Source organism: Rhododendron vialii, chromosome 3a (assembly GCF_030253575.1).
Source record: "Rhododendron vialii isolate Sample 1 chromosome 3a, ASM3025357v1".
Taxonomy (NCBI): Eukaryota; Viridiplantae; Streptophyta; class Magnoliopsida; order Ericales; family Ericaceae; genus Rhododendron; species Rhododendron vialii.
The window spans coordinates 34,404,039-34,425,841 of record NC_080559.1 but is presented as its reverse complement, the minus strand read 5'-3'; the positions used below and the strand labels follow the sequence as shown (position 1 = coordinate 34,425,841).

At 38.3% G+C, this 21,803-nt stretch overlaps 3 protein-coding genes across 3 annotated transcripts; 1 reads left to right on the top strand and 2 right to left on the bottom strand.

Moving 5' to 3' along the window:
- Positions 1-1,306: 1,306 nt before the first annotated feature.
- Positions 1,307-6,109, bottom strand: LOC131320284 (protein OS-9 homolog). The gene is made up of 8 exons (XM_058350942.1): positions 5,874-6,109; positions 4,942-5,018; positions 4,121-4,324; positions 3,835-3,906; positions 2,861-2,976; positions 2,685-2,751; positions 2,089-2,195; positions 1,307-1,653 (listed from the first exon to the last, which is right to left on the bottom strand). Exons 1-8 carry the CDS (start codon positions 5,962-5,964, stop codon positions 1,485-1,487), a joined length of 903 nt encoding a protein of 300 aa, XP_058206925.1. The 5' UTR covers positions 5,965-6,109; the 3' UTR covers positions 1,307-1,484.
- A 2,117-nt stretch (positions 6,110-8,226) lies between these two features.
- On the top strand, positions 8,227-12,277 carry LOC131320275 (protein PHOX4-like). The gene is made up of 3 exons (XM_058350932.1): positions 8,227-11,041; positions 11,314-11,554; positions 11,932-12,277. The coding sequence occupies exons 1-2, from the start codon at positions 9,013-9,015 to the stop codon at positions 11,460-11,462; spliced, it is 2,178 nt and encodes a 725-aa protein (XP_058206915.1). The 5' UTR covers positions 8,227-9,012; the 3' UTR covers positions 11,463-11,554; positions 11,932-12,277.
- An 868-nt stretch (positions 12,278-13,145) lies between these two features.
- On the bottom strand, positions 13,146-21,224 carry LOC131320276 (protein S-acyltransferase 24). The gene is made up of 13 exons (XM_058350934.1): positions 20,706-21,224; positions 19,436-19,576; positions 18,796-18,908; positions 18,385-18,464; positions 18,073-18,236; positions 16,907-17,045; positions 16,719-16,818; positions 15,318-15,375; positions 15,042-15,119; positions 14,855-14,953; positions 14,303-14,381; positions 14,002-14,150; positions 13,146-13,744 (listed from the first exon to the last, which is right to left on the bottom strand). The coding sequence occupies exons 1-13, from the start codon at positions 20,988-20,990 to the stop codon at positions 13,331-13,333; spliced, it is 1,899 nt and encodes a 632-aa protein (XP_058206917.1). The 5' UTR covers positions 20,991-21,224; the 3' UTR covers positions 13,146-13,330.
- Positions 21,225-21,803: the final 579 nt, after the last annotated feature.

Below are 21,803 nucleotides of genomic sequence, written 5' to 3'. Positions count from 1 at the left end.
GTGTAGTTGCGCCAATGGATTGTGAGACTTGAATTATCTATTTTGCCCTGGCTCCTGGGTTGGGATCGCATGTGACTATCACGTGAGCCACTTTTCCATCCAAATGCTGAGATTTCTGTTGTGTATTGGATCACATAGGTAACGGAGTGGAAGTTGAGGGGATAAAATCGCCAAATTGATAGTTTAGGGACGAAGTAGAGAAAAGTTGCATAGTTTAGGAGATAAAAGAAAAAAAAAACTCTTCCATATAAGGAACTGCAGAAACACGGTCAGCTGTATAGTGATCAGGGATGGTAGGACGTTCTTCTGCAATTTGGTTTTATGATAAATGTGGAAGCATTTAACTTATCAGATTCTGGGTTCTTTAAACTTCTGAGTCGGGCTATTTTTTCGTTGTTCTGTGTATACATGTGCAAGTGCACACGCGCGTGCTGGGGCACCTATGTGTGTGTATGCATATGTGTCGAGCCCTTTCTGAGACATTGTTCATGCACCCTTGCCTCTTCTGCAGATAAAATGTTCTTGTGAATGTACACTTCAAAGTTCAAACTTGATATTATTTGCAATTTACCTCCAGAGGAAGGCTAGAAAGGGCAATCCAGAGGCTTTTGTTAAAGAGAGGTGTGGGGATTACAATGTTCGAATTTCTGGAACCATGGCTAACTAGTTCAAGGAACTGTAAGAATGTTGTCTTGGCTCAAATGATAGAATTCAAATGTGTATTAGAACTATTGGTGTAGCTGCTGTGTATTCAAAAGTAAGTAGCAACTTTTGTGCTGGTGCCCCCTTTTGCCAAGGATTAAATCCAAAGTGACTGCAGCTTCCCTCCAGTGACCTAGACAGTCCAGTCCCTAGGAGAGAATCTGTTGCAAATAGACACCAAAACTCTGAAAAAGGTCATGAGAACACACTGTGAAAATGATTTTCTCCCATCTGTTTATACAACCACATGCAACTGTGTAGAATCTGGAATTGGTTTAGCTACAAACTGAATTGTCGCAGAAGCATGGATTTGATTAACCCCCAGCAAGATTTTATTCACTTTCGCTTTCATAATCTCAGTATTGCTAACGAAATCATAGATGTCTGAAATTTTGACAAGTATAGCATCTGCAGTATACCTTGTTTTGTTGTTACTTGACTAGCTTATTCATATGCAATGATTTTGGACTAGAAAGGCCATTCGAAAGAGTGCACGTGTAAACTGCAGTAAATGTTCTCAATGAACTATCAGAAGTTTGGCATTTATCCTAGCATAGCCTTCCCTCAAGATGCATACTGTAATATTTATGGAGTGCACATGAACTGCAGTTAATGTTCTCAATGAACTATCAGAAGTTTGGCATTTATCCTAGCATAGCCTTCCCTCAAGATACATATTATTCTAAATAAACGGAAAAAGTTACAAAAAATGAGAGTTCCAGATGCGGAGAATTTGATTACATATATCTTTTGAGATAACTAACCAAATGTTAAACATCTATTTATGTTGCATATTGTTCTGAGTCGAAAGAAGATGGACGCTCATCTTCTGTGACCATGGTAATTTTCTCGTCTTGAAAACTGTCTTCCTTCACCTTTGACTTTTTTTGGTCGTTCGGGAGCGCATTACAATTAATGATGTGCCACACTGGTCTCTCTTCTTGAAACAATCTGCAAATTCAAACCAATCTGTTAGAGCAGCATACGAGCAAATTCCAGGCACACGTGAAGAGTTATGCAGCCAGGTTGGGGCATTTGGTGCCAGGAACAAAAGCATCCAATCTTCCTCGATTTTTTTTTTCCTTTTTTTTTTTTCTTGTTTACTTGAAGCAACAGTGTCATGCATGCACATTCACACATCAAGGAGGTTTTCAAGTTTGAAACTCGATACGACACCTAATGTGCGAGTGCATTTTTTTGTTCCCTGTTTTTCAGGGAACAAAATTTTTCTGATTGGCTAACCATAATACTGCCGCAAATTATGTGAAACACGCTCTTAAAGAGAAGGCAAGGAAAACAGGCAATTTTGGTATATTGAAAGAATACACCTGCTGCTGACTTTCATATAATCAACCTAGTAAAACATTAGGAGAAAGAGAGACTTACAGATGCTTGCAAAGCGTCGGGCATTGAACTGTGAGCGCATACTTGCAAGTGGATAGCTCAGTAATAGAACTAATCATAGCTCTGGGTTCTGAGCAGACAAACCTCACCTGGGAAAAAAATATAGGCATGCATAAGGAAAAAATGTAATGAAACCTGAATGGTATTCAACTATGAAGCATCTATACTTCTAGAGGTCGAGGTATCGCAGTGTCGGACACGGGGCGTGTCCCATAATTTAATTTGAATTTTTCACGGGGACACGGCTGGGGACACCGATGGGGACACGGAAGGGGCAAACTGCAATTTTTTTTTAAAATTTGGGGGCCAAACTGTAATTTTTGAAAAAAATGGGGGTCAAACTGTAATTTTAAAACAAATTGGGGCCAAATTATAATATTTTAAAAATTTTTGGGTCCCAAACTATAATTATTTATTTATTTATATAAATAAATAAATATACACGTGGCGTGTCTCCAGCAGTATCCGTGTCTCTATTTTTTTAGAATTCCCGTGTCCCGGTGTCGGTTTCGGTGTTCGTGTTCGTGTCCGTGTCCGTGTCCGTGTCCGTGCATCATAGGTATTCAAAAACTCCGTACCTCAGTTTCTCGAGGCTGATTTGTTAGATCACAGACGGTTCCATTGGTATACTGATGAGCATGATATCTGTATGAAGCATTTAAAGCAATAATGAGATTTCATTTTTCCAACTCAAAATTCCTCTTAGACATTTTACATTTAATTTGCATCATCTCCGTGTAGGGAGAACGCATACCTTTGTGACGCATCTTTGGAGCGAGGATCTTTCAGTATTGAAATGTCAGATAGATTCTGGTTGTAACCAGCTGTAGCCTCAGCATCATAAGCACCCAAGATGAACTCTTGAACAACCTGTCCATATTGTAATTCACTCCGTATATCATATTTGTATTCATACTCATCAACAAATATGAAAAAAGGACCAATTGTCATGCCACAGTCCAACCAAGTTGGCCTAGTTCAACTATTTAGAAGTCTAGCTCCCACTTAGCATGGATTGGCCAATGTATTATTCGATTTCTTAAGCGAAAGGAAAATAACAGGAAATTCAAATCCAAATGGACTTTTTAAGCAACGCAAACAACGCCTCATTATGACTTGTTATAATAAAAGTTATACCCTGAAAAAGACTCAAACCTGGCACCAAAACTCAGGAGTTGTAGGTCTCGACCAATTTGATGTATCTGATTTAAAAAGTTTATGTATAAATGTGAACATATTGCATCATATTTTCCCGAATCCTCAATTTGAATTTTAGTTTTAAGTTTGTACGGCTAAGAGAGAATGGAAAAATCATATTGAAATAGCATAAAAAGCTCTTCCTTTCAGTAAAGTATCACAGACAACATTCTTATGCTCCATTATCATTCACCGTTCTTACACTTGTCTTCAAGACATAGATATCTAGTCTGACTGGCAATTTCACATAATAATTTGTCAACTGTGGTAGTAAAAACCACATATCAAGGAGTTCAGACACTTCCTTCTTGCTATCCAACGCAGTACACAGCAAAGGGATGAGTTACCCTATAAATTTTTTAAGAAAGTTATAAATACTTATTTGTCACATGCTCACGCCTTCCATTTTTTAGAAGAGTCGAAAGAAGTAAAAGATGATTTGCAAAACATTAATGGGAACTATCAAATTAAATTTGCAAAAGAATGGCCTAAATAACGACTTGAGAACGTCAGAGGCACTTTAGGGTTTACCTTTTCATCCTCCAAATGAAGTTGCCGCAACTTATCCTGGTAGCACAATTCGTATGTCCACCAACCCTCTTGCTGCATAAAATATTCACACATATTAACATCTTGAGTTATAACAAAAGCAAATCCAGAAATTTGTAGGTCGATTAAAACAATTAAGTGCATCAAACTTTTTATGGAACACAACGATTCCCTTTATTTTCAAGTAATACGTAATGTGAATGTATGGAATGATTTATGAAATTGGTCAAGTTAAAGGAAGTCTTCAGTGATAATGATAAGCGCTTACTCTGATAAAGCATCGGTCCTTTAGAACTTCAAGTAGCTCGTCCGGTGTCTTCAACTTAATCCGTTTTTCAGTTTCCAAAATCAAGCTGCTTGTGTTCTGTTGATAAACTGGCCTTCCACTCTTGGATTTCTCTGCTTTAGGGAAGAAACATAAAAACTTGTCCCCATTTTTATCGGGCATAATCATAGACTCCTGGTCATCATCCTGCAAAAACCAAAATTGGCCCAAATGTTAGATTGCAGCAATCAACTATTCTTTCTGCAGCAATAAGAGAAACTATAGAACACAAATTGCAGAAGAAGACAAAGATGACTAACCACACCACTGTATCAAAATTGACTGCAAGGTAATTGTAGTAGCACAACTTCCACTTACAACCACCACTTCTTCATACACTATAATAACAATTTGTAACTAATTGCAATGGTTGAAAGGGATGATCGCAAGACAGGTAGAGAACTCAAGATCCATAAATTAGGTTATCAGAAAAAAGACCAAGAGAACACATTATGACACAAAAATGGAGTGACACTAGCATCTTCCATATCAATTAATATTACCAATGGCAAACTAAAGTGTTTCCAAATGAACCACAAATGCAAAATGCTAAGAAGATCATTAACTACAAAAAGATTAAGTGGGAACCCAAAAGCCAAAACGAAAAAGTAAATAATGTAGTAGCACAAACGAAATCCTCTAAAAGTTTATCCAAAGATCTGAAGATGTTAATGAATTCTTCTTTTCGGTGCAAGCAAAGTCTTCAACTACTATGGCACAACCACAGACCAAATGTCACACCATACAAAACTAATTGTACTCACAGGATGGAAAGGTGAATCTTCCGGATGAAATTCAATTTTGTATTTTGGTTCCCGCGAGCTGCTACCAAAGGTCCCACCTGATACCAACCGTTAATAGAACAGCAAAGCAAACATCAGCATTGCTCCAACCAAAATCAGAAAAAAAAAGCAAGCTTTGCTATGAAGACGGCAAAACCAGTCGGGCCAAAAATTCTATGCCAAATCCAGGCTTTTGTAGCGTTCACATCACAACGTAGTTTTCACACCATTTTTCCAATAGCGAGCAACTAAAGCCGAGGATAGCGAAAAACAAGGGAAACTTAATTTTTGAACTACAAGAATGGTCATAAGCAAAAACAATAAGATCTCCATGGTAAGTCACATAATCCGAGTGCGGGTGTGTGAGTGGGAGCGGGAGCGCAAAAGCGTCTTTGAAACACATCATAAACTACTATAATCAGCGAGAGCAAGGATTGGGAGCACAAATGCATTGTGAGGATTGAGAGCGGGGGTATTTTGAAGGATTATGTGACTAAGTCTCCACCACTAGGCTAACAGTGTAGGATTGATAAACGTGTCAAAAGCAGGTCAATTAAAACACAGGCAACGTTCATTGTTGATCCCTCCTCTACCCTTCACTTAATATAGCCCAAACTCCCATATGACAGACATGCTCCTCCCACCTCATGGAGAGTGTCACTTGAATGAAATTCCAGCTACATCAGACATGCTCCATAAAAGAAAAATCAAAATTTCTCAGTTAATGAGCTTTCATCGAATCTAAATAGGTTTTTTTTTCTTTTTTGTTTGATCCTTCTGGTTGAGACGAACCAATAAATAAGATCTTTTTTACTTCAAAAAAGGAAAAAAAAAAAAAAAGGACCCAAACACAGCCTACAACATTAATCTCTCTCTCTATCTCTAAAAACAAACAGAGGATTCAAAATTGTTACCAGCGTGAGATGGGAAGATCTGATCAGCGAAGACTTGGTGATTGAACAAATTGATAGCCAAGATTAGGGCACAACACCACACATGTCTCATCTTTTGATCTCTGTTTACCAATTGAAACCCCAATTGCCGTAACAAGAAGACCACCGGTGGTCCGCCACGCAGAGAAGTTTTGCCCGACGAGCTGAGACTCGAAGCTGTTGATTTTACGAAGAAGGAGATGATAGCTCCGGGAGCTGTAATCCGCTGGGGAGAGCGTCATTGGTCCCTACTAACATAAACCAATGAAATAAAGCCACGTCGTGAAGCTCAGGAATACCGGTATTTTGGATATTAGACGTGGCAGTATGTGATTGGGCATCTTGACGTGGAGATAATTAGTATATCGTCGCAACTCCCAGGCGCGAGTTTTCCAAATAGTACGAAACGAAGTCGTATGATTTACTAATACTTCGCAATTTCAACATGCGATGTATTCCAAAACCTTTGTTGGGGGACTGCACAGGCGATTTTCCATCTGTGTAGATCATGTTTTGATGATCTGATACATTCTTTTTGTTTATATTGTCAGAAACATGAACCGTGTAAAATATCTTGTTAATAAAGTGGGGATTGATGCCTAATCTCGTATATGATTTTAACGTATTTGTGTTTATCGAAATGAGTTTGGCCGCATTGAATCAAAACCACCGACCCCGTTTCGTACTCACCCGAGTTCCTCGACTGAGACTTTATACGACGCCGTTTTTGGTAACCTCGCGTCAATTGAAATTTATTACTGTATGATATGACAAGTGAGAGGTAATTGAAATTTGAAACAGTCCAACTAAAATATATCAATTGCTAATGTGAATCAACAATTTAGAATCACTATATTTTTGTTAAATTCCTCTACTAATATTAGTTTAATATATAGTTGCCGTTTCAAACTTATTCTGAAGAATCATTTTCAGATAAGTTGAATTGATTGGTAAGAATGGTCAATAGTAGAAAGGGTAGTTCATTTTTGATTGGATTCAGAAAGGTAGTGATTTTGCCACACCATTTTTTGATAATGTCATATCCTACAAGTGTATTTTTTGGTGCAAAAATACATTTGCAAAGTGTGGCATTATCAAAAAATAGTGTGGCAAAATCATTTCCCATTCAGAATGCGTTGTGCCTTTATTAACATCCAAAATTTGTACTTCTAAAATATTCAGGTCTATTTGTCTCTTTAGTTATATTTCTTTTATTATGTTTTCATGCTTATTTTTTAAATTCTGACAAGAATATTTTTACACTTATTTTTACAACCACTAGAGTTTTTTTTTTTTGGAACGAACGCGTTATCATTGATAGCAAGAAAAGTACAACTGTGATAGAGTTCATTTCCTTACTTAAATTAGAAGTGGATAGAAAGGTTAACTTAGATTACATTATGCATGCACAACGGTATTGATGGGTCACAACAACGGTGCATATGTTTTATGAGATATTTTGATGAATACATCCAATGAGACACTTTCGTATTTCTTTTCATATATATTCTAGAGTAAGAAAATAAAAAGATAGTTGGATGCACTCTTTTATAGGTCGAGACAGATTATCATTGATGCAATAAAAAAATCGACTCTTAAAATAATGACACCACGGCCATCAAAAAACTAAAGAGGTAACACCATGCATTATCGATTTATTTGTTTTTTTCCTTGTCACTTTAAGCAATATGGATATCGCGGCTTATGTCGCTCACATGTTTGTAAAAAATAAATGTTGATAAATTCCGTGCATGACACAGGTTCATTGTTAGTTATACTTTTAATAAATTAATAGAGTCAAATTATTCTGAAGCCGGTTTTCAAGAAGACAATTCCACACGGTAATTGAGGTAAAACCTGGCAGCGTTGTCGTCCATTTTTTTAAATTTAACAGTTGTCACCGACCCCTTAACCTCTCAATTAACATTCGCCGTTAAGCTTTCGTGTCAACAACGCCGTCAACAACGTAGGAGTTCACGTAATTGTCGGGACCCACCCACCATGTTCGGTAACACTGTGCTACTTTTTTTTGAACATAATCTATGATTATAATTTTCTATCACCATGTGGATTTACATTAAAAAAATAGGAAGGCTTTTGTGGGTTTGCTCCCAGCCTCCCACGTAATTGACCAATGTTGTATTCTTTGAGACGGGTAATAAGAGATTAATTTTTTATGAATTTTTTAATTCCGACGTGAAGGATCTGTCTTTGATATTTGATCGGAACGGAAAGAAAATTAAGCGAGATGCGTGTAAGTTGACACAGACACCCTTAACCGTTGAAAAAAAAAAAGGTTTTTTGGCGTTAACGTTAAGCTGTGAAGAACTCTGCTTTTTTGTCTGACAACGCAAAAGGAAAAAAAGAAGCCAACAAGGCAACAACCAACCAACGAGATTTGGTCGGTTTTCCTTCCATTCAAGCAAACGCCAAATCCGCAGATATAGATATTTATTCACAGAACCAAAAGCCTTTTAATCTTTTTCCCCCGGTGTCTCTCTTGATTTTCCCGGAAATTCTCTTGGGCGTTTCGAAGTTCTTGAAGAGGATTCTGTTTCCCAGATAAGTTTCCTTACCAGATTCTCTGATTTTTTTCCCTATTTTGATAAAAGGAAATATTTGGGTGTGTAAAATAGCATTTTGTAGCTGAATTGGGTTCGCTTTCTCTCGTTCTCTGAATTGGGATTTGTTTTTGTCCTGGGTTAGCATCAACAAATCCTAATTTGGATGCAAATTCTTCCTTTCTTTGTGGTTTTGGATTTATCTGGTGTTCTGAATACATAATCTAGGAAATTGAACAAAACCCATTTGAGTTTGGGTCTAAAAGTTTATGTTTTGAGCTATTTTGCCTAAGTTTTTCCCCTGATTTGAGGTTTATATAGAATTGATTGCTGGGTTTTAGAGAGATGTTATATGCAATATATGGTAAATTTGTGGTTAATAGATGTGTGAATTAGTGATTCAGATCCGTTTGGAGGTTTTATGTTGAATTGGTCCTTTGGACGTGGGGCTTTAGAGTAAGGATTGTTGTATGCGTATTTGAATCTGGTTAGGGTACCGTTTCGAAGTATAGATTTGGAGATCCAGGTTTGGACCTTTGGTGATTTGGATTGTTGAATTGATGATGGGGAAGCAAACTGGGAAGAAGAATAAACAGTTGGCAGCAAAATCTGGCGAATCAAGTGGGAAGGAAAGTAGAGCCGGGGAAAATAGCCCCAAAGCGTACGATAAAGATACAGCCGTATTCATTTCAATGTCAAGGGAATTGAAGGATGAGGGGAATAAGTTGTTTCAGAAGAGGGACTACGAAGGAGCTATGTTAAAATACGAGAAAGCCATCAAGTTGCTGCCGAGAAACCACATAGATGTTTCGTATCTTAGGAGTAACATGGCTGAAAGCTATATGCAAATGGGTCTCGGTGAATACCCTAGGGCAATCCATGAGTGCAATTTAGCTCTTGAAGTGACACCCAAGTACAGTAAAGCGCTATTGAAGAGAGCTAGATGTTACGAAGCTTTGAATAGGCTCGATTTTGCGATGAGGGATGTAGATACGGTTTTGAAAATGGAACCGAATAATGTCATGGCAACGGAGATTGCGGAAAGGGTGAGGACAATAATTGAGAAGAAAGGAATCAAAACAAATGATGTACCAATTGATTTGGTTGCGGAATATGTTGAACCACCTTGTGCATCACTTGCACCAAAAGTGATGAGAGAGAAGCCACGAAAGAAGAAAGGCAAAATAGTTGATAAGGCTGAGGAAGAGAAGGTAGAAAAGGAATCTGATGAAAAAATTGTTGAGGAAAAAGTTGAGGAGAAGAATGGAGATGAAAGGACTCAGGAAAAGAATGATGAGGAAAGTGTGGAGGAGAAAAAGGCTGAAGATAAATTGGTGGTGGAGGAAAAAATAAGTAACATTATAGGAGAAGAGCCCACAAGGAATGTTAAATTGGTCTTTGGGGAGGATATAAGATGGGCACAGCTGCCTGTCAGTTGCAGCATTTTAAAACTGAGGGAGGTGATACGTGACCGGTTTCCGAGTTTAAATGCTGTTCTTATCAAATACCGTGACCCAGAGGGCGATTTGGTCACAGTAACCACTAATGAAGAATTGAGGTGGGCTGAAGCATCTGCCGAACAACATGGTTCCCTCAGACTCTATATAGTTGAAGTTAATCCAGATCAAGATCCATTCTATGAAAAAGTTTGTACAAAGCACATTAGCTTGAATGCAGGTGGAATAATGGGGAATGGCAAGAAAACAGAAATGAGGCCATCTTGTATCGATGACTGGATTATTCAATTTGCTCAGATTTTCAAAAACTATGTTGGATTTAATTCAGACGCATATTTGGACCTTCACGAGCTTGGGATGAAGCTGTACTCTGAGGCGATGGAGGAGACGGTTACAAGTGAAGAAGCACAAAACCTTTTCCATACAGCAGCGGAGAAATTTCAGGAAATGGCGGCTTTGGCCTTGTTCAATTGTGGAAATGTCCACATGTCTAGTGCTAGGAAAAGGGTATACTTTTCTGAAGATGCTTCAAGAAAATCTATACTTGCACAAGTTGAAACTGCATACGACTGGGCACAAAAGGAGTACTCGGAAGCAGGAAAGAAGTACGACGAAGCACTTAGAATCAAACCTGATTTTTATGAAGGTGTTTTAGCTCTAGGGCAACAGCAGTTCGAACAGGCGAAGCTTTCTTGGTATTATGCAGTTGGAACCAATGTTGATTTGGAAAATTGGCCAAGTACAGAAGAGGTTCTTCAGCTATATAACAATGCAGAGGACAATATGGAGAGGGGAATGCAAATGTGGGAGGAAGCGGAGGTGTTGCGTTTGAACGAACTCTCAAAGACAAAGAAAGTTAAAACCCTGTTACAAGATTTTGGTTTGGAGGGATTATGTAAAGATGTATCGGCAGAAGAAGCTGCAGAACAGGCTGCAAACATGAGTTCCCAGATAAACGTTTTGTGGGGTACCATGTTATATGAACGATCGATTATGGAATTCAAGTTAGGGCTTCCGGTCTGGCAAGAGTGTTTGGAGGTTGCTGTTGAGAAGTTTGAACTTGCCGGTGCTTCGCCAACAGATATAGCTGTTATGGTAAAGAACCATTGCTCCAATAATTCTGCAGTTGAAGGTAATATACATATCTATGATACTTCTCTTTGGGTGGCATTTCCTAAATGCCCTGATTTATGATACTCCCTCCTCATTTTTTCCTTTCTACAATGTCGCACCTTTAAACGAATCAACAATAATGGATTTCCATGAATATGTTCATGGAAACTTTTCCACCATTTTTGTAAAGCTTAATTTGCGATACATATGCATCCGCTTGATATTGCTTCATTGTTGCCGCTCTGTGTAGTTATTGCCAAACATCTCTGACAGATCTAACTGTGATCATAGGCTTGGGGTTCAATATTGATGAGATAGTACAGGCATGGAATGAGATGTATGAAGCTAAAAGGTGGAAGAGCTGCATTTCTTCTTTCCGACTAGAACCATTACTTCGAAGACGAGTTTCAAAACTTTATCATGCCCTGGAGAATGCGTGATTTTCTCCGTTGTTGATTTGATTTCTGAAGAAACAGGAGACACTCACTATTACTTCCGCATCACCCCTATCTGAATTTCCACATTCTACTGAGTAAGTGATGACATATTATTACGTACATTGAACAATTATTTTCTACAAATCCAGCTTTTTCAGTATTGAAACTGCTTCCTTTATGCCTGCAAACCACAATTTTAAGCCGGCTTTAAAAAAGCCATCCTTGAATGATACGCAACATTGCTTCAGCAGATTTTAATTGCACTTCTCTAAGAAACCATAATCTTGATGGTGTTTCCGGATGTGTTTCCTTTTCCTTTTCTCCAATCATTTGTTATCAAGTAATATCTTCATTCTTTGGTTAAGTGCTAGCTCTTAACCAAATGTGGATCCGGGATATTTTGGCTTCAGTGAATAAACTAGCAGAACATCCATTTTTACTTTCTTTCTTTTTTTGGAATCTTGAAATGCAGGTTTGAAGCTTCGTCTTTCGTGTGTAGATACAAAAAAGGCCCTTTCACCGGCTTTGTACTATTACTCCATTTCAATTTTGGGGGACCAGGATGAAGTGGCAGGAATTTCCTCGTTTTTTTGTTTAGTTTCTGCTTACCAACTCCACCTCCCCATGCATATCAGTCTCATATTGTAATTTTCTCCCTTATTCTTTGTGTTTTTCTTGTCAGCCTTATGGTTAGGAATTTCAAAGTATTATGTTGTTATTTGACATTTCAGGTTTGTAATTTAATTTTGTATGTAAGTTTTCTGTTGTTGTAACTTTATATAAACATGGATTCATTTGTGAAGGAAGATGTTGTATCCTCTTGCGTTGTGTGGAGCCCAAGTATGAAGCTGCCTCGATCACGTCCTTGAATTGGCTATGTTGTGTAGGAGGAATTTTGAAATTCTGATGCTTGCCTGTCTGATTGGCCTCACTAAACATGGGATTTGATTACAATTTACAAATTGCAGCCATCATTAACATTTGAAAAGACTATGCGTAGAATCGATGTATTGGTTCATGTAAGTATACATGAAAATACCAGATGGAGTTATTTATGAAAGAGGTCAAGTGGTTTCTTGGTCCTCTGCGGGTGCGGGTACTTATCGGTTACTTGTGGATTTAGGAGTAAAAGAGGAGGACCCCTTTTGCTGCTCAAATTGAAAAACTACATTTATCTATTGGAGAATCAATATCGCAAAACATCTGATATTCAACATATTTAGATGTGGTATCTACAATTTCCTGAGTAATACTTGTTTGTATAATCATCCTATGATTGACAAGCGTCGTTTCGCACTAATCCAACCAATCTAACAATGTTTCGCACTAATCCAACCAATCTAACAATACTTTAAGGGGGAAATGTCTTTGCCGTTCTTGAATCTTTGTTGTGATTTTTAGAGGTGAAGTTGCCTTGGTTTTTTTTATTATGACTTAGAAATCAAGTTAGAATGATTAAATACAACTTTCTAACATCGCGATCAACAGATTGGAAAGATTAACAAGAAATATTCTAAGCGAGCGAAATCATCATTTCTAACCATTCAGTATGCATTCATTTTCTTCATTTTCCACACACACACACACAGAGAGTTAGTTTCTGTTTGATTTTCTTTCTTGTCGTATCTTTCCACTTCCACCAATTCAAAATCCAACCACAACCTCTACATGAAAGCATGTCCCAAATTTACAAAAATCATGAACTTCCTTCTCATTCAATGTATATATTAGACAAACGGGCTTGGTTACAGAATCACAAAGAGAAAACTAACAATAATAAATTGAATTACAGAAGCTAAACCAAGTGTGTATGATACTGAACAGTTACAAAACGATGCAATATCTCAACTACTGCAGTTCTTAATGTTTCATCACGAAGCTGCAACAGAACGGGTGGTATTTCGTGCCAATCCAAGCCCCAATCCTAAAGGAACCGCTTCAGATTTTCCATGACTACATTGCGAAGAATGAACGTGAACTTGATGTGTTTTTTTGTTATTGTTCACGTTTATAACATGGCTGTTATTTCCGTTGGTTTGATGATGAGAATGACCAAACCCATTTTGAGGGGTTGAGTTTCTAGTCATATGTACCATTCCTATCCCCTCCGATTGAACCGACTCTTCACTGCATTCTGTGTCTTCATTGTAACCGTTGATCAAGAAATCTGAGCAGTTCTTCTTGCACCCGTGATCGTAAGGATTCCTGAACCGACCACCTGGTCCTTTAAGGTAGCTATAGCGCATTACATTTGTCATCTCATTGGTTGTAATATTGCGTGATATCTGCTTATTTGTTGTCATCAACACAAGTAAAAACCAGTTGGTTAACCAAAAAAGGTAAAAAGTAGCAGTCAGCGGAACATATCTACTTGAACAAAAAAATTCAGCAGCAGCAAATGACAACATAGAAGAAAAAGGGGGATAGGAAGCCCTCCAAAAATATAACAGAATCCCCTTAAAAGGAAAAGAAACCCATTCCCAAAAGGATGAAAAATAATACACATTTTTTCCATCCACTGGAAAACGAATTGCTGACATACCTGGGACGCTTGCATGCAAGTCAAGGCTGCCACGCCAGAGAAGAGGAAAAAATCCACAATCAGAAATGAAATGGCACCAACATGCTGATTACCAGCATGGTTCAACCATTTTCCAAAGGAAGATGGAGCCAATGGATCAGTCAAAACTCCTGCATAGTAAATAATAGAAGCAAGAAAACTAACTTCCATAAGCAGGTAAAACAATCCGGAAAAAAAAAAGAGCGAAAATAATGAACACAAATATTGCAAGTAGACTACAAAAAGTGGCCTGAACATTACCAACCAAGAAAAATACACTCACTTGTAAGCGTGACTGCACCAGTAATCAGCATTGCAGAAACTTCTAGAATGAGAAACAAAAAGAAATCCCATTTGTTTTTCTGTATCACAAGTGAATATAGAGGCCAACATTAGAAGAAAACTATGTTCTTTTTATAAATTAACTAAAATTATTACCCATACATGGAAAAAAACAAATAATATATGAAACATAAATCCTGTGAATATCAGCCACACATATGTCATGAAAGGAGGAAAACCAGTTGGCCCAGAAACAAATTTTAGAGGCCCATCCTAGAAAATCCGATTTTGTAAGCAAAGCCAATGGATGAAGATGCACATCCTAGCGAGAATTTGTTTGTGATTTTCACAAATGACAATGCCACAGATGTATCCAGTTCATGTAGTAATCAATATTCAATACATCCAAACTGTAAGTGAAGTTTTCGAAAAGGATGATACAGATCATTCAGTCCAGCCTCTTAATCCTTGATCCTTGCTTATGAATAAAACAGTAATCTAAGGTTTCCTATGTACACACAAACTCAGGTAAAAAGTAGATCCAGTATACAACCTTTCCAACGCAATTAGACACCCAAGGGCAATGATGGTCAAATTGTTCCACACAACGATCACAGGTGGAGCAGTGCTTTGCACGAAGAGGCCTGACAATCTGGTAGGGAAAAGATATAACACATTAGACAGCAGTTAACAAGACAAAATAAATGTATAGGACAAGAAACACAAGAAGTTGACAGCACCTTGCATGTTGCACAGAGCTGAGACCAATTCCCAGCCAGCAAAGCAGGATTATCCATCTCAATCTTCAATAATGGTTCCTAGAGAATATAGATATATGAGGAGAATGAAAATCAATTCTAAAGTACATGTGTGATATCAAATAAGATACGTCAAATATCGGATTAAGCTAGACAAAAAAATAAGACGAAGATAAGAAAACTATGGGGGGAGAGACGTCTGAATAATGAAACTAATCTAGGAAACAACAGATTGAACAGAAAGTGGAAAGAACTTACATCATCTTTCATGTTTCGCATATCAGGGACATTCATTCTGATGAAACCCGGATCTTTGCTACAAACAACCAAAAAGATAACCATAAGCAAATTTAGAGCAATAAAAAACAAAAACAAAAAAAACAAAGCATACTCGCACGTTATACTCAGATAGTGACCTACAGCAACACAGAGTGCTTATCAAAGAATAGGAAGAACATCTCCATAAATAAACATAGAGAAAAATATATAAAATGGAATGGAGACAAGAATTCAAACAGAGTGCTTCTTCCATCATCGATGAAACACAAGTCGTCAAACTGACATTTAAATGGTGTGACGGCTCTCAATATCAGTCTAAGCAACAATGCAGGCATGTAACAGTTACACTAGTGGGAAACTTGTAATGGTATAATAGCTAATATCGCGATTTCTTTCCTAAGCCAAACTATACAGGGCACACAAGAAGGAAGATGCTTGCAACAATGCAAGAGCATTACTATGAAAGATGACATCAGAAGTGATTGCTAAGGAGAACCGAGACAGGTAACTGTTAGGGGCGAGCACACAACAGAGAGAGAACGGCGTGTGTGAAGAAACCTAAAGTAGAAGAACAATGATCTGAATAATTCTAATATGGTGCAGTTATCCAGGAAAAGATCAATGTGCAGCAATCTGAAAAGAAAAACACTTGAAAGTCACAGGGATAACATGAAGAAACCTAAAATAGAACAGCAAAAGGTCAATGTTGGCATCAAAAAAGTGAACAGGAAACAATGAGAACACCGATATGTGTCCCACTATTGATCAGTTGAGGTCCATTGCAATCATGAAGATTGAAGACAAACAATCCTGTAAAGAACGAGAATCTAACCAGTTGAAACAAAAAGGACTAATTTTGTAAATCAAACAATTCAGAAACATCATAACTGTTATTGCATCACTGCATCCAATTTTAAGCAACCACACTTGCAGGCAAAGCAATTTGACAATTTCCACAGTCACATCATATAACCAATATGGTTTTACGAATTACTGCTCAAAGAAACAGGTGGATAGATTGCTACAGCGGACGCTTTGAGTTAAAATCAACATTGGAAAGAGAACACTGTATAGTTGTGTCGTATACTTCTTGACTTGACATTCTTGATAAGTTGTGTAAACTTGACTTCTAGCATCTGAATGATACCCAACATGTAAGAAACATTTCTCAGTTCATGAACACCGACACTGGATTCCAAAAATGCCATGAAGTTGTTCAAAATTCAAATAAAGAAACGGAAAAAAAATAAATAAAGAACAAAACAAAAGGCGACACGAAAGCAAATGTTTGCTGAGAACACAGGTTGTTCCAGCAACAAAGAGTTAATCAGTCAAAATGTTGAAAATATCTCATGTTGCTGAAAGGTTTATGGAGCATACCTGCTACATCTGTAAAACATAACCAGTCCAGCAGTTGCTAGTAAAACACCCAACCATGCAAGAAAAGCAAAACCAGCAGTTAATCTTGGTAAATTTGATGCTGCAGCAAAAGGAAAGAAGCATAACTGTTAGTATAGAAAACAAAAGTGCGCTGGCTCAAGACAAAATGCAAAGATCAGTGTATATACCCATGATGACTGCATTAATGTAAACCACAAGTAACACAAAGATTATACACCAAAGAAGTGGTGCCAATCCTAATTTTGAAAGACGACCAAGGCGACTATTGCCATCACAGCGTTTGTCAAGTAATCTCCTAGCATTTCCCTGCATAGTAAATGCAAGAAGTGCATTAGACACCGAGGACGAGTAGTTGAAGCTCAATGCATAACCACAAATCATAATAACCCTGAAAAGCTATCTCACACCAGAGTCGAATGTCACACATACACAAGCACCAAACATTATGCCAATTAAGATTCTGAAAGAAGCAAGAACCGCAAACTGATGGTTTGGTCGACAGTCTACATCCAATATTCACTGAAGTCCACCACTAAAAACTGACAACTTCTTAGGGTATTTCATTCCAAGATGGAAACCCAAACAAAAGATGAATATTGGAGATCCTCCAATTTCTTGACATTAAGTCACAATACTGATCACAATAAATGGGAACAATTGAACACTATCATATCTGGTCAACTGTGATAACCAGGAGCGGAGACCAGAGAGAGAAGGGATTTTTGTTATTGATGCAACCAGAGGATTAGGAGAGATCATATCGGGTGGATCTTTTAACCTCAGGAGGACACCTCATTAATGAGGCTATCTAATGGCTTAAAACATTTCCATATTTTCTTTCAATACAGAAGGATGAATAACAAGTAAAGAGAAATAAAAGTTCTGAACTGCTTTAATTTCGCAATATTTTATGAAAGCTGTTATTTATCAGTAAGGCAGCCATTAACATGGTGTACCAAAAACATTTCTGATTTTAAGTACTCCCTCTGTCCGGATTTAATTGTCTCTAGTTCTATTCTAACCAGCTAAAAAATGGGTTATATCTTTGAATCCGTAATAAATTTCATGTCGAATATGGATCTTGTTTGATAGAACTCGATTAGTTCTATAATACAATATTTTCAAAATCACATAAAACATTATAAATTACAAGATATAATTAATTGAAAATGACACGAACTCCCAAAAGGGACAATTAAATTGGGACGGACGGAGTATTACCCAAGCACTGAAAACAATATTGCATGGTGGTGAAAGCCTGAGCTCCTATGAGAAGGCGCTATTATCTCAAGACAGAAAAATCATACTCAACAACTGTTTAAGATTCACCTACAAGGAAAAAAGCAACTTGTCTGTGATTTTTATCTGAAGCAAGCTGCGCCGGCGTAAGACCGGTGTTATCAGTCACCATCAAGTCCTCCTTTTTCCCAGCCTGCACCAACACTGTGCATGCTTCTAAGTTGCCCCTAATAGCAGCCCAATGGAGAGGGGTACAACCTAGGATTATGAAGTGAAAACATATGTAAGAGCCACCAGTGTAACCAGGCATGTTCATACTATTTATCACTGTACCTAGCTCCTTCAAAACTGAAATTATATAGATGTTGAAACCGGACGAACTGTGAGACCAAGCAAAAGAAGTTACCCTCTTTGTCCTGGCGTCCTCTATATGCATCCAGAAATAAAAGAAGACGTATGCAATCGGCAAAACCCTTATATGCAGCCCTAGAAATCACCAGGGAACACAATAATTACTTCAACTACTACATATAGCAATTAGATAAGAGCTATTTTTCACAAAAATTGCAGTGCACAAGCTAACTCTTCTAGGTTCAGCATGCATGCAAATTATATTTGATCACAGGAAATAAATATCAGAGATACTGGCAAGTTTGAAGTTCCACTTCCATTAAAATAGCTTATTTATCCATCTTGTGTTACAAGAACCTACACCAACATACAAATTTCCAATGTCTGACGGTATAATTTATTCATGTGCTTACATAAGTAGATACAGAAATAATTTACTAAAATTTTACGGTTAATTTCTCAATACCAGTGCAAAGGGCTTCTCCCATCGTTATCGGGCACATCAGGATCAGCATTCCATTTTGTGACGACGTGATAAAGGAAGGCTGTCTGACCATATTGTGCTGCCACATGTGTTGTCTGCAATCAAATCAAATACAATCATGAAACTAATATACCAGTGAAAGAGAACCCAATACTTCTTGGTCGTGAATACTCAAAGATTTAACCAGCAGATATTCTATCAAGCCAGAAGTCAATGATATCAATAGCGAAAAGGGATGGCATCCGGAATAAACGCCGAATATAGAAGGGAATGACATCGAACATATAAGGGAAGAAGCAACAACAACTATATCCTAGAGAAAATGACACCAACATTCTTTGTTTCCCCTCTAGTTCACAATTTTTAATTTTAACCATTAGAATACAGTTCTTTGGTACATCTTCTCTACTTGATTCATAATTACAGATTTAGTAGGAGAGAAATCAGACCAACATAAGAGGTCAAGACTTGGAACCTTGCACATATAACATATACAGAATAAAGGAGACGAGTATATGTTGCCTAAATTCTACAGATATATAGAAGTATAGAACTCCATTAAAAAGTCATCAAATGTCAACTGACCAAACAGGGATCCAAAGGATGATCAAAGGATACTAACCTGATACCCATACATATCGGCAGCATTCACCCGAGCACCCTCTTGCAGTAAAATTTCTGCGACCTTGATTGCACCCCTCACTGCACACCAGTGTATTGCCGTTTGCCCTGTGTGATCCGCAGCATTCACATCTCCACCATGCTGCCAAATGCGTACATTCCCACAACGATCAGATAACAGTAATACCAATGCTCCTCTACATAAGCTGAGCTATTTCCATAACAAAACCAGGCAAGAAGAGAGGCAGCAAAAACGAGTGCAGGAAAATTCGCAACCACTCCACTCCAATGCAAAATATACTATGCACAGACACTAAATTTGTCCAGTAGTTACAACCGATCCCATAAACAATTGCAAACTAAACTGGGAAAAAAAGCGGAGTATTCATAGGCAGTTTCCGCAGGAAGAATATTCACAAGCCAGATGCACATATCTGTATTTTCTTTTCTTTTTCCTGATAACTTGGGGTCCTTACACGCACCTCGACTAATCCCTGGGGACCCAATCCAAATATCCATTAGCAAGTAGTCCAATTAAAGCTGGGAGAACGTCCCATATAGACTGGCCCTGAAGAGTTGATAGCACCTAGGATGTTTCCAACCTGAGACCCTAGGAGGAAGCAAAATCAAAGCTTGACGACCAAGCCAACCTCTCCAGGTTAATGAACAGATCAAGGAAGAAATTAAAATCCCCTCAATAAAACCTTAAAAAAACACTGAAGTATAGACAACAAAACAAAGCAGCTTAACAACAATCTCAGATACGTAATACTCCACCTAAAAGAGAGAACGTATTTCAGGCATAACTAAAGTATGAGAAAAAAATTATGTTGGGAGTTCTGCTGGGAGTAGCTACAGAGTCCACATCACATCACTTGGGCGCAATAATTACAATGTTCTAAAAATCGCAAGGTGCTAGTCGGGCGCCTACTACGGATGCCTAGTGCCTAGGTGGGGACTCGACGCCTACCAGTCGGCTGCCTAATCTGGGCGTTGGACCACCACCTCGCACCAGACTAGGCGGCCGTTTTTTAGAACATTGATAAATAGAGTAACTTAGACCCACCTGAAAGCTTACGCTTGTAAGTAGTGAATCATCCAATATATTATATTAAGACCCAACATTTATTCAGTCTATCCGACCTCGGACTTACCATTCACTCGTGTTCTATGTCTAACAAATTACATGGGCATAGAGTCAGGTATAGAAACAGTAAATATCAATTCAACAAAAGAAAAGAAAAGAAAAGGAACCGCAAATAATCAATGACCTCGATTATGTACTGAGCAGCAGCAGTGCGATTGTTGAGAGCGGCCCATTGCAAGGCGTAGTAGCCCAGCCCATCGGGCTCGGACACGGAGCAGCCCTCGCACTCCACCAATCTCTGAAGCTTCTCCAAATCCCCGTACGCCGCCGCCGTGTACACGTCGTTCCTCAGGCTGTCGTCCCCTTCTCCCCCGATCGCCGCCTCTCCCCCGCCCGTCGAAGCCGGCGCCGGCGCCGTCGCCCGATCCCTCGATTCTACCTCCTCCACGACCTCGATCTCCGACGCCATTCAATAAATACGGTCCACGCGAAAATAATGGGTTATTCGAATCCGATACAAAATATGTGTTCCAACAATGTATAGTATAAGCGTGTGTGTAATTGGAGGGGTAGGGTTTTTCTTGGAAGGAGATAGAGAGAGAGAGAGAGAGTCCGTGTTGACTAGAAATGGGATTTGGGGAAAAAGTCAGACGTGACTCTCAGGTGAGTACCAGGGATTATCCCAGAGAGAGAGAGAGAGAGAATTCCTATGATTTTCTTACAATTAAAAAATAGTTATAATAATAATTATTATTATTAAATTTTTTTTTTATCAGAAAAATGGTAGGAGGGATCGATCAGCGTAGCAACCTCCTTGGACGTGACTATAAGGGCTCCCTACTCGCTGTGAAATGTCCGGTTTGAGCCTTAATTATTGTTCGTGAGAACAGACCGTCATCAGAGCATCACCTAAATAGAGAATGGCAAGATAACAAATTTCTCATTCCCTTATCATTGACAAAACTCGAACCCGAGCCTTGCCTGGCAATGAAGGAGGTTTTTTGCCATCCAGCCTAATAAATTATTTGATCTGGTAAAATTTGGTGACGTAAAATCGCGATTAGTAAAGGCTAATTTTTGGTGTTAGTGGAACGAGGGGACTAATTAATGGAGAAGGATGATTGGTTTTGCCGAGGTAAATAAATAAGTATGCCGGCTAAACCTTCTATTCGAAGGAGAGATAATCATCCGAACACAATATCAAACAAACTCTTCACATAGACATAGGTTTCACACACATTTAACACGCGAGACTCACGTATATGTGAGGGATTGTATTTGG

What these genes read in the sequence shown, in the direction of transcription:
- LOC131320276 (XM_058350934.1), bottom strand. Translation starts at nt 20,990, where the DNA reads ATGGCGTCGGAGATCGAGGTCGTGGAGGAGGTAGAATCGAGGGATCGG. An exon ending in CCGATATGTATGGGTATCAG is followed by an intron (nt 18,909 to 19,435) that starts GTTAGTATCCTT and finishes ATTTGATTGCAG; the next exon opens with ACAACACATGTGGCAGCACA. An exon ending in CTTGCATGCAAGCGTCCCAG is followed by an intron (nt 13,745 to 14,001) that starts GTATGTCAGCAA and finishes ACAAATAAGCAG; the next exon opens with ATATCACGCAATATTACAAC.
- LOC131320284 (XM_058350942.1), bottom strand. Translation starts at nt 5,964, where the DNA reads ATGAGACATGTGTGGTGTTGTGCCCTAATCTTGGCTATCAATTTGTTC. An exon ending in TCCAAAGATGCGTCACAAAG is followed by an intron (nt 2,752 to 2,860) that starts GTATGCGTTCTC and finishes TGCTTCATACAG; the next exon opens with ATATCATGCTCATCAGTATA. An exon ending in CCGACGCTTTGCAAGCATCT is followed by an intron (nt 1,654 to 2,088) that starts GTAAGTCTCTCT and finishes TTGAATTTGCAG; the next exon opens with ATTGTTTCAAGAAGAGAGAC.
- LOC131320275 (XM_058350932.1), top strand. Translation starts at nt 9,013, where the DNA reads ATGATGGGGAAGCAAACTGGGAAGAAGAATAAACAGTTGGCAGCAAAA. An exon ending in CAATAATTCTGCAGTTGAAG is followed by an intron (nt 11,042 to 11,313) that starts GTAATATACATA and finishes CTGTGATCATAG; the next exon opens with GCTTGGGGTTCAATATTGAT.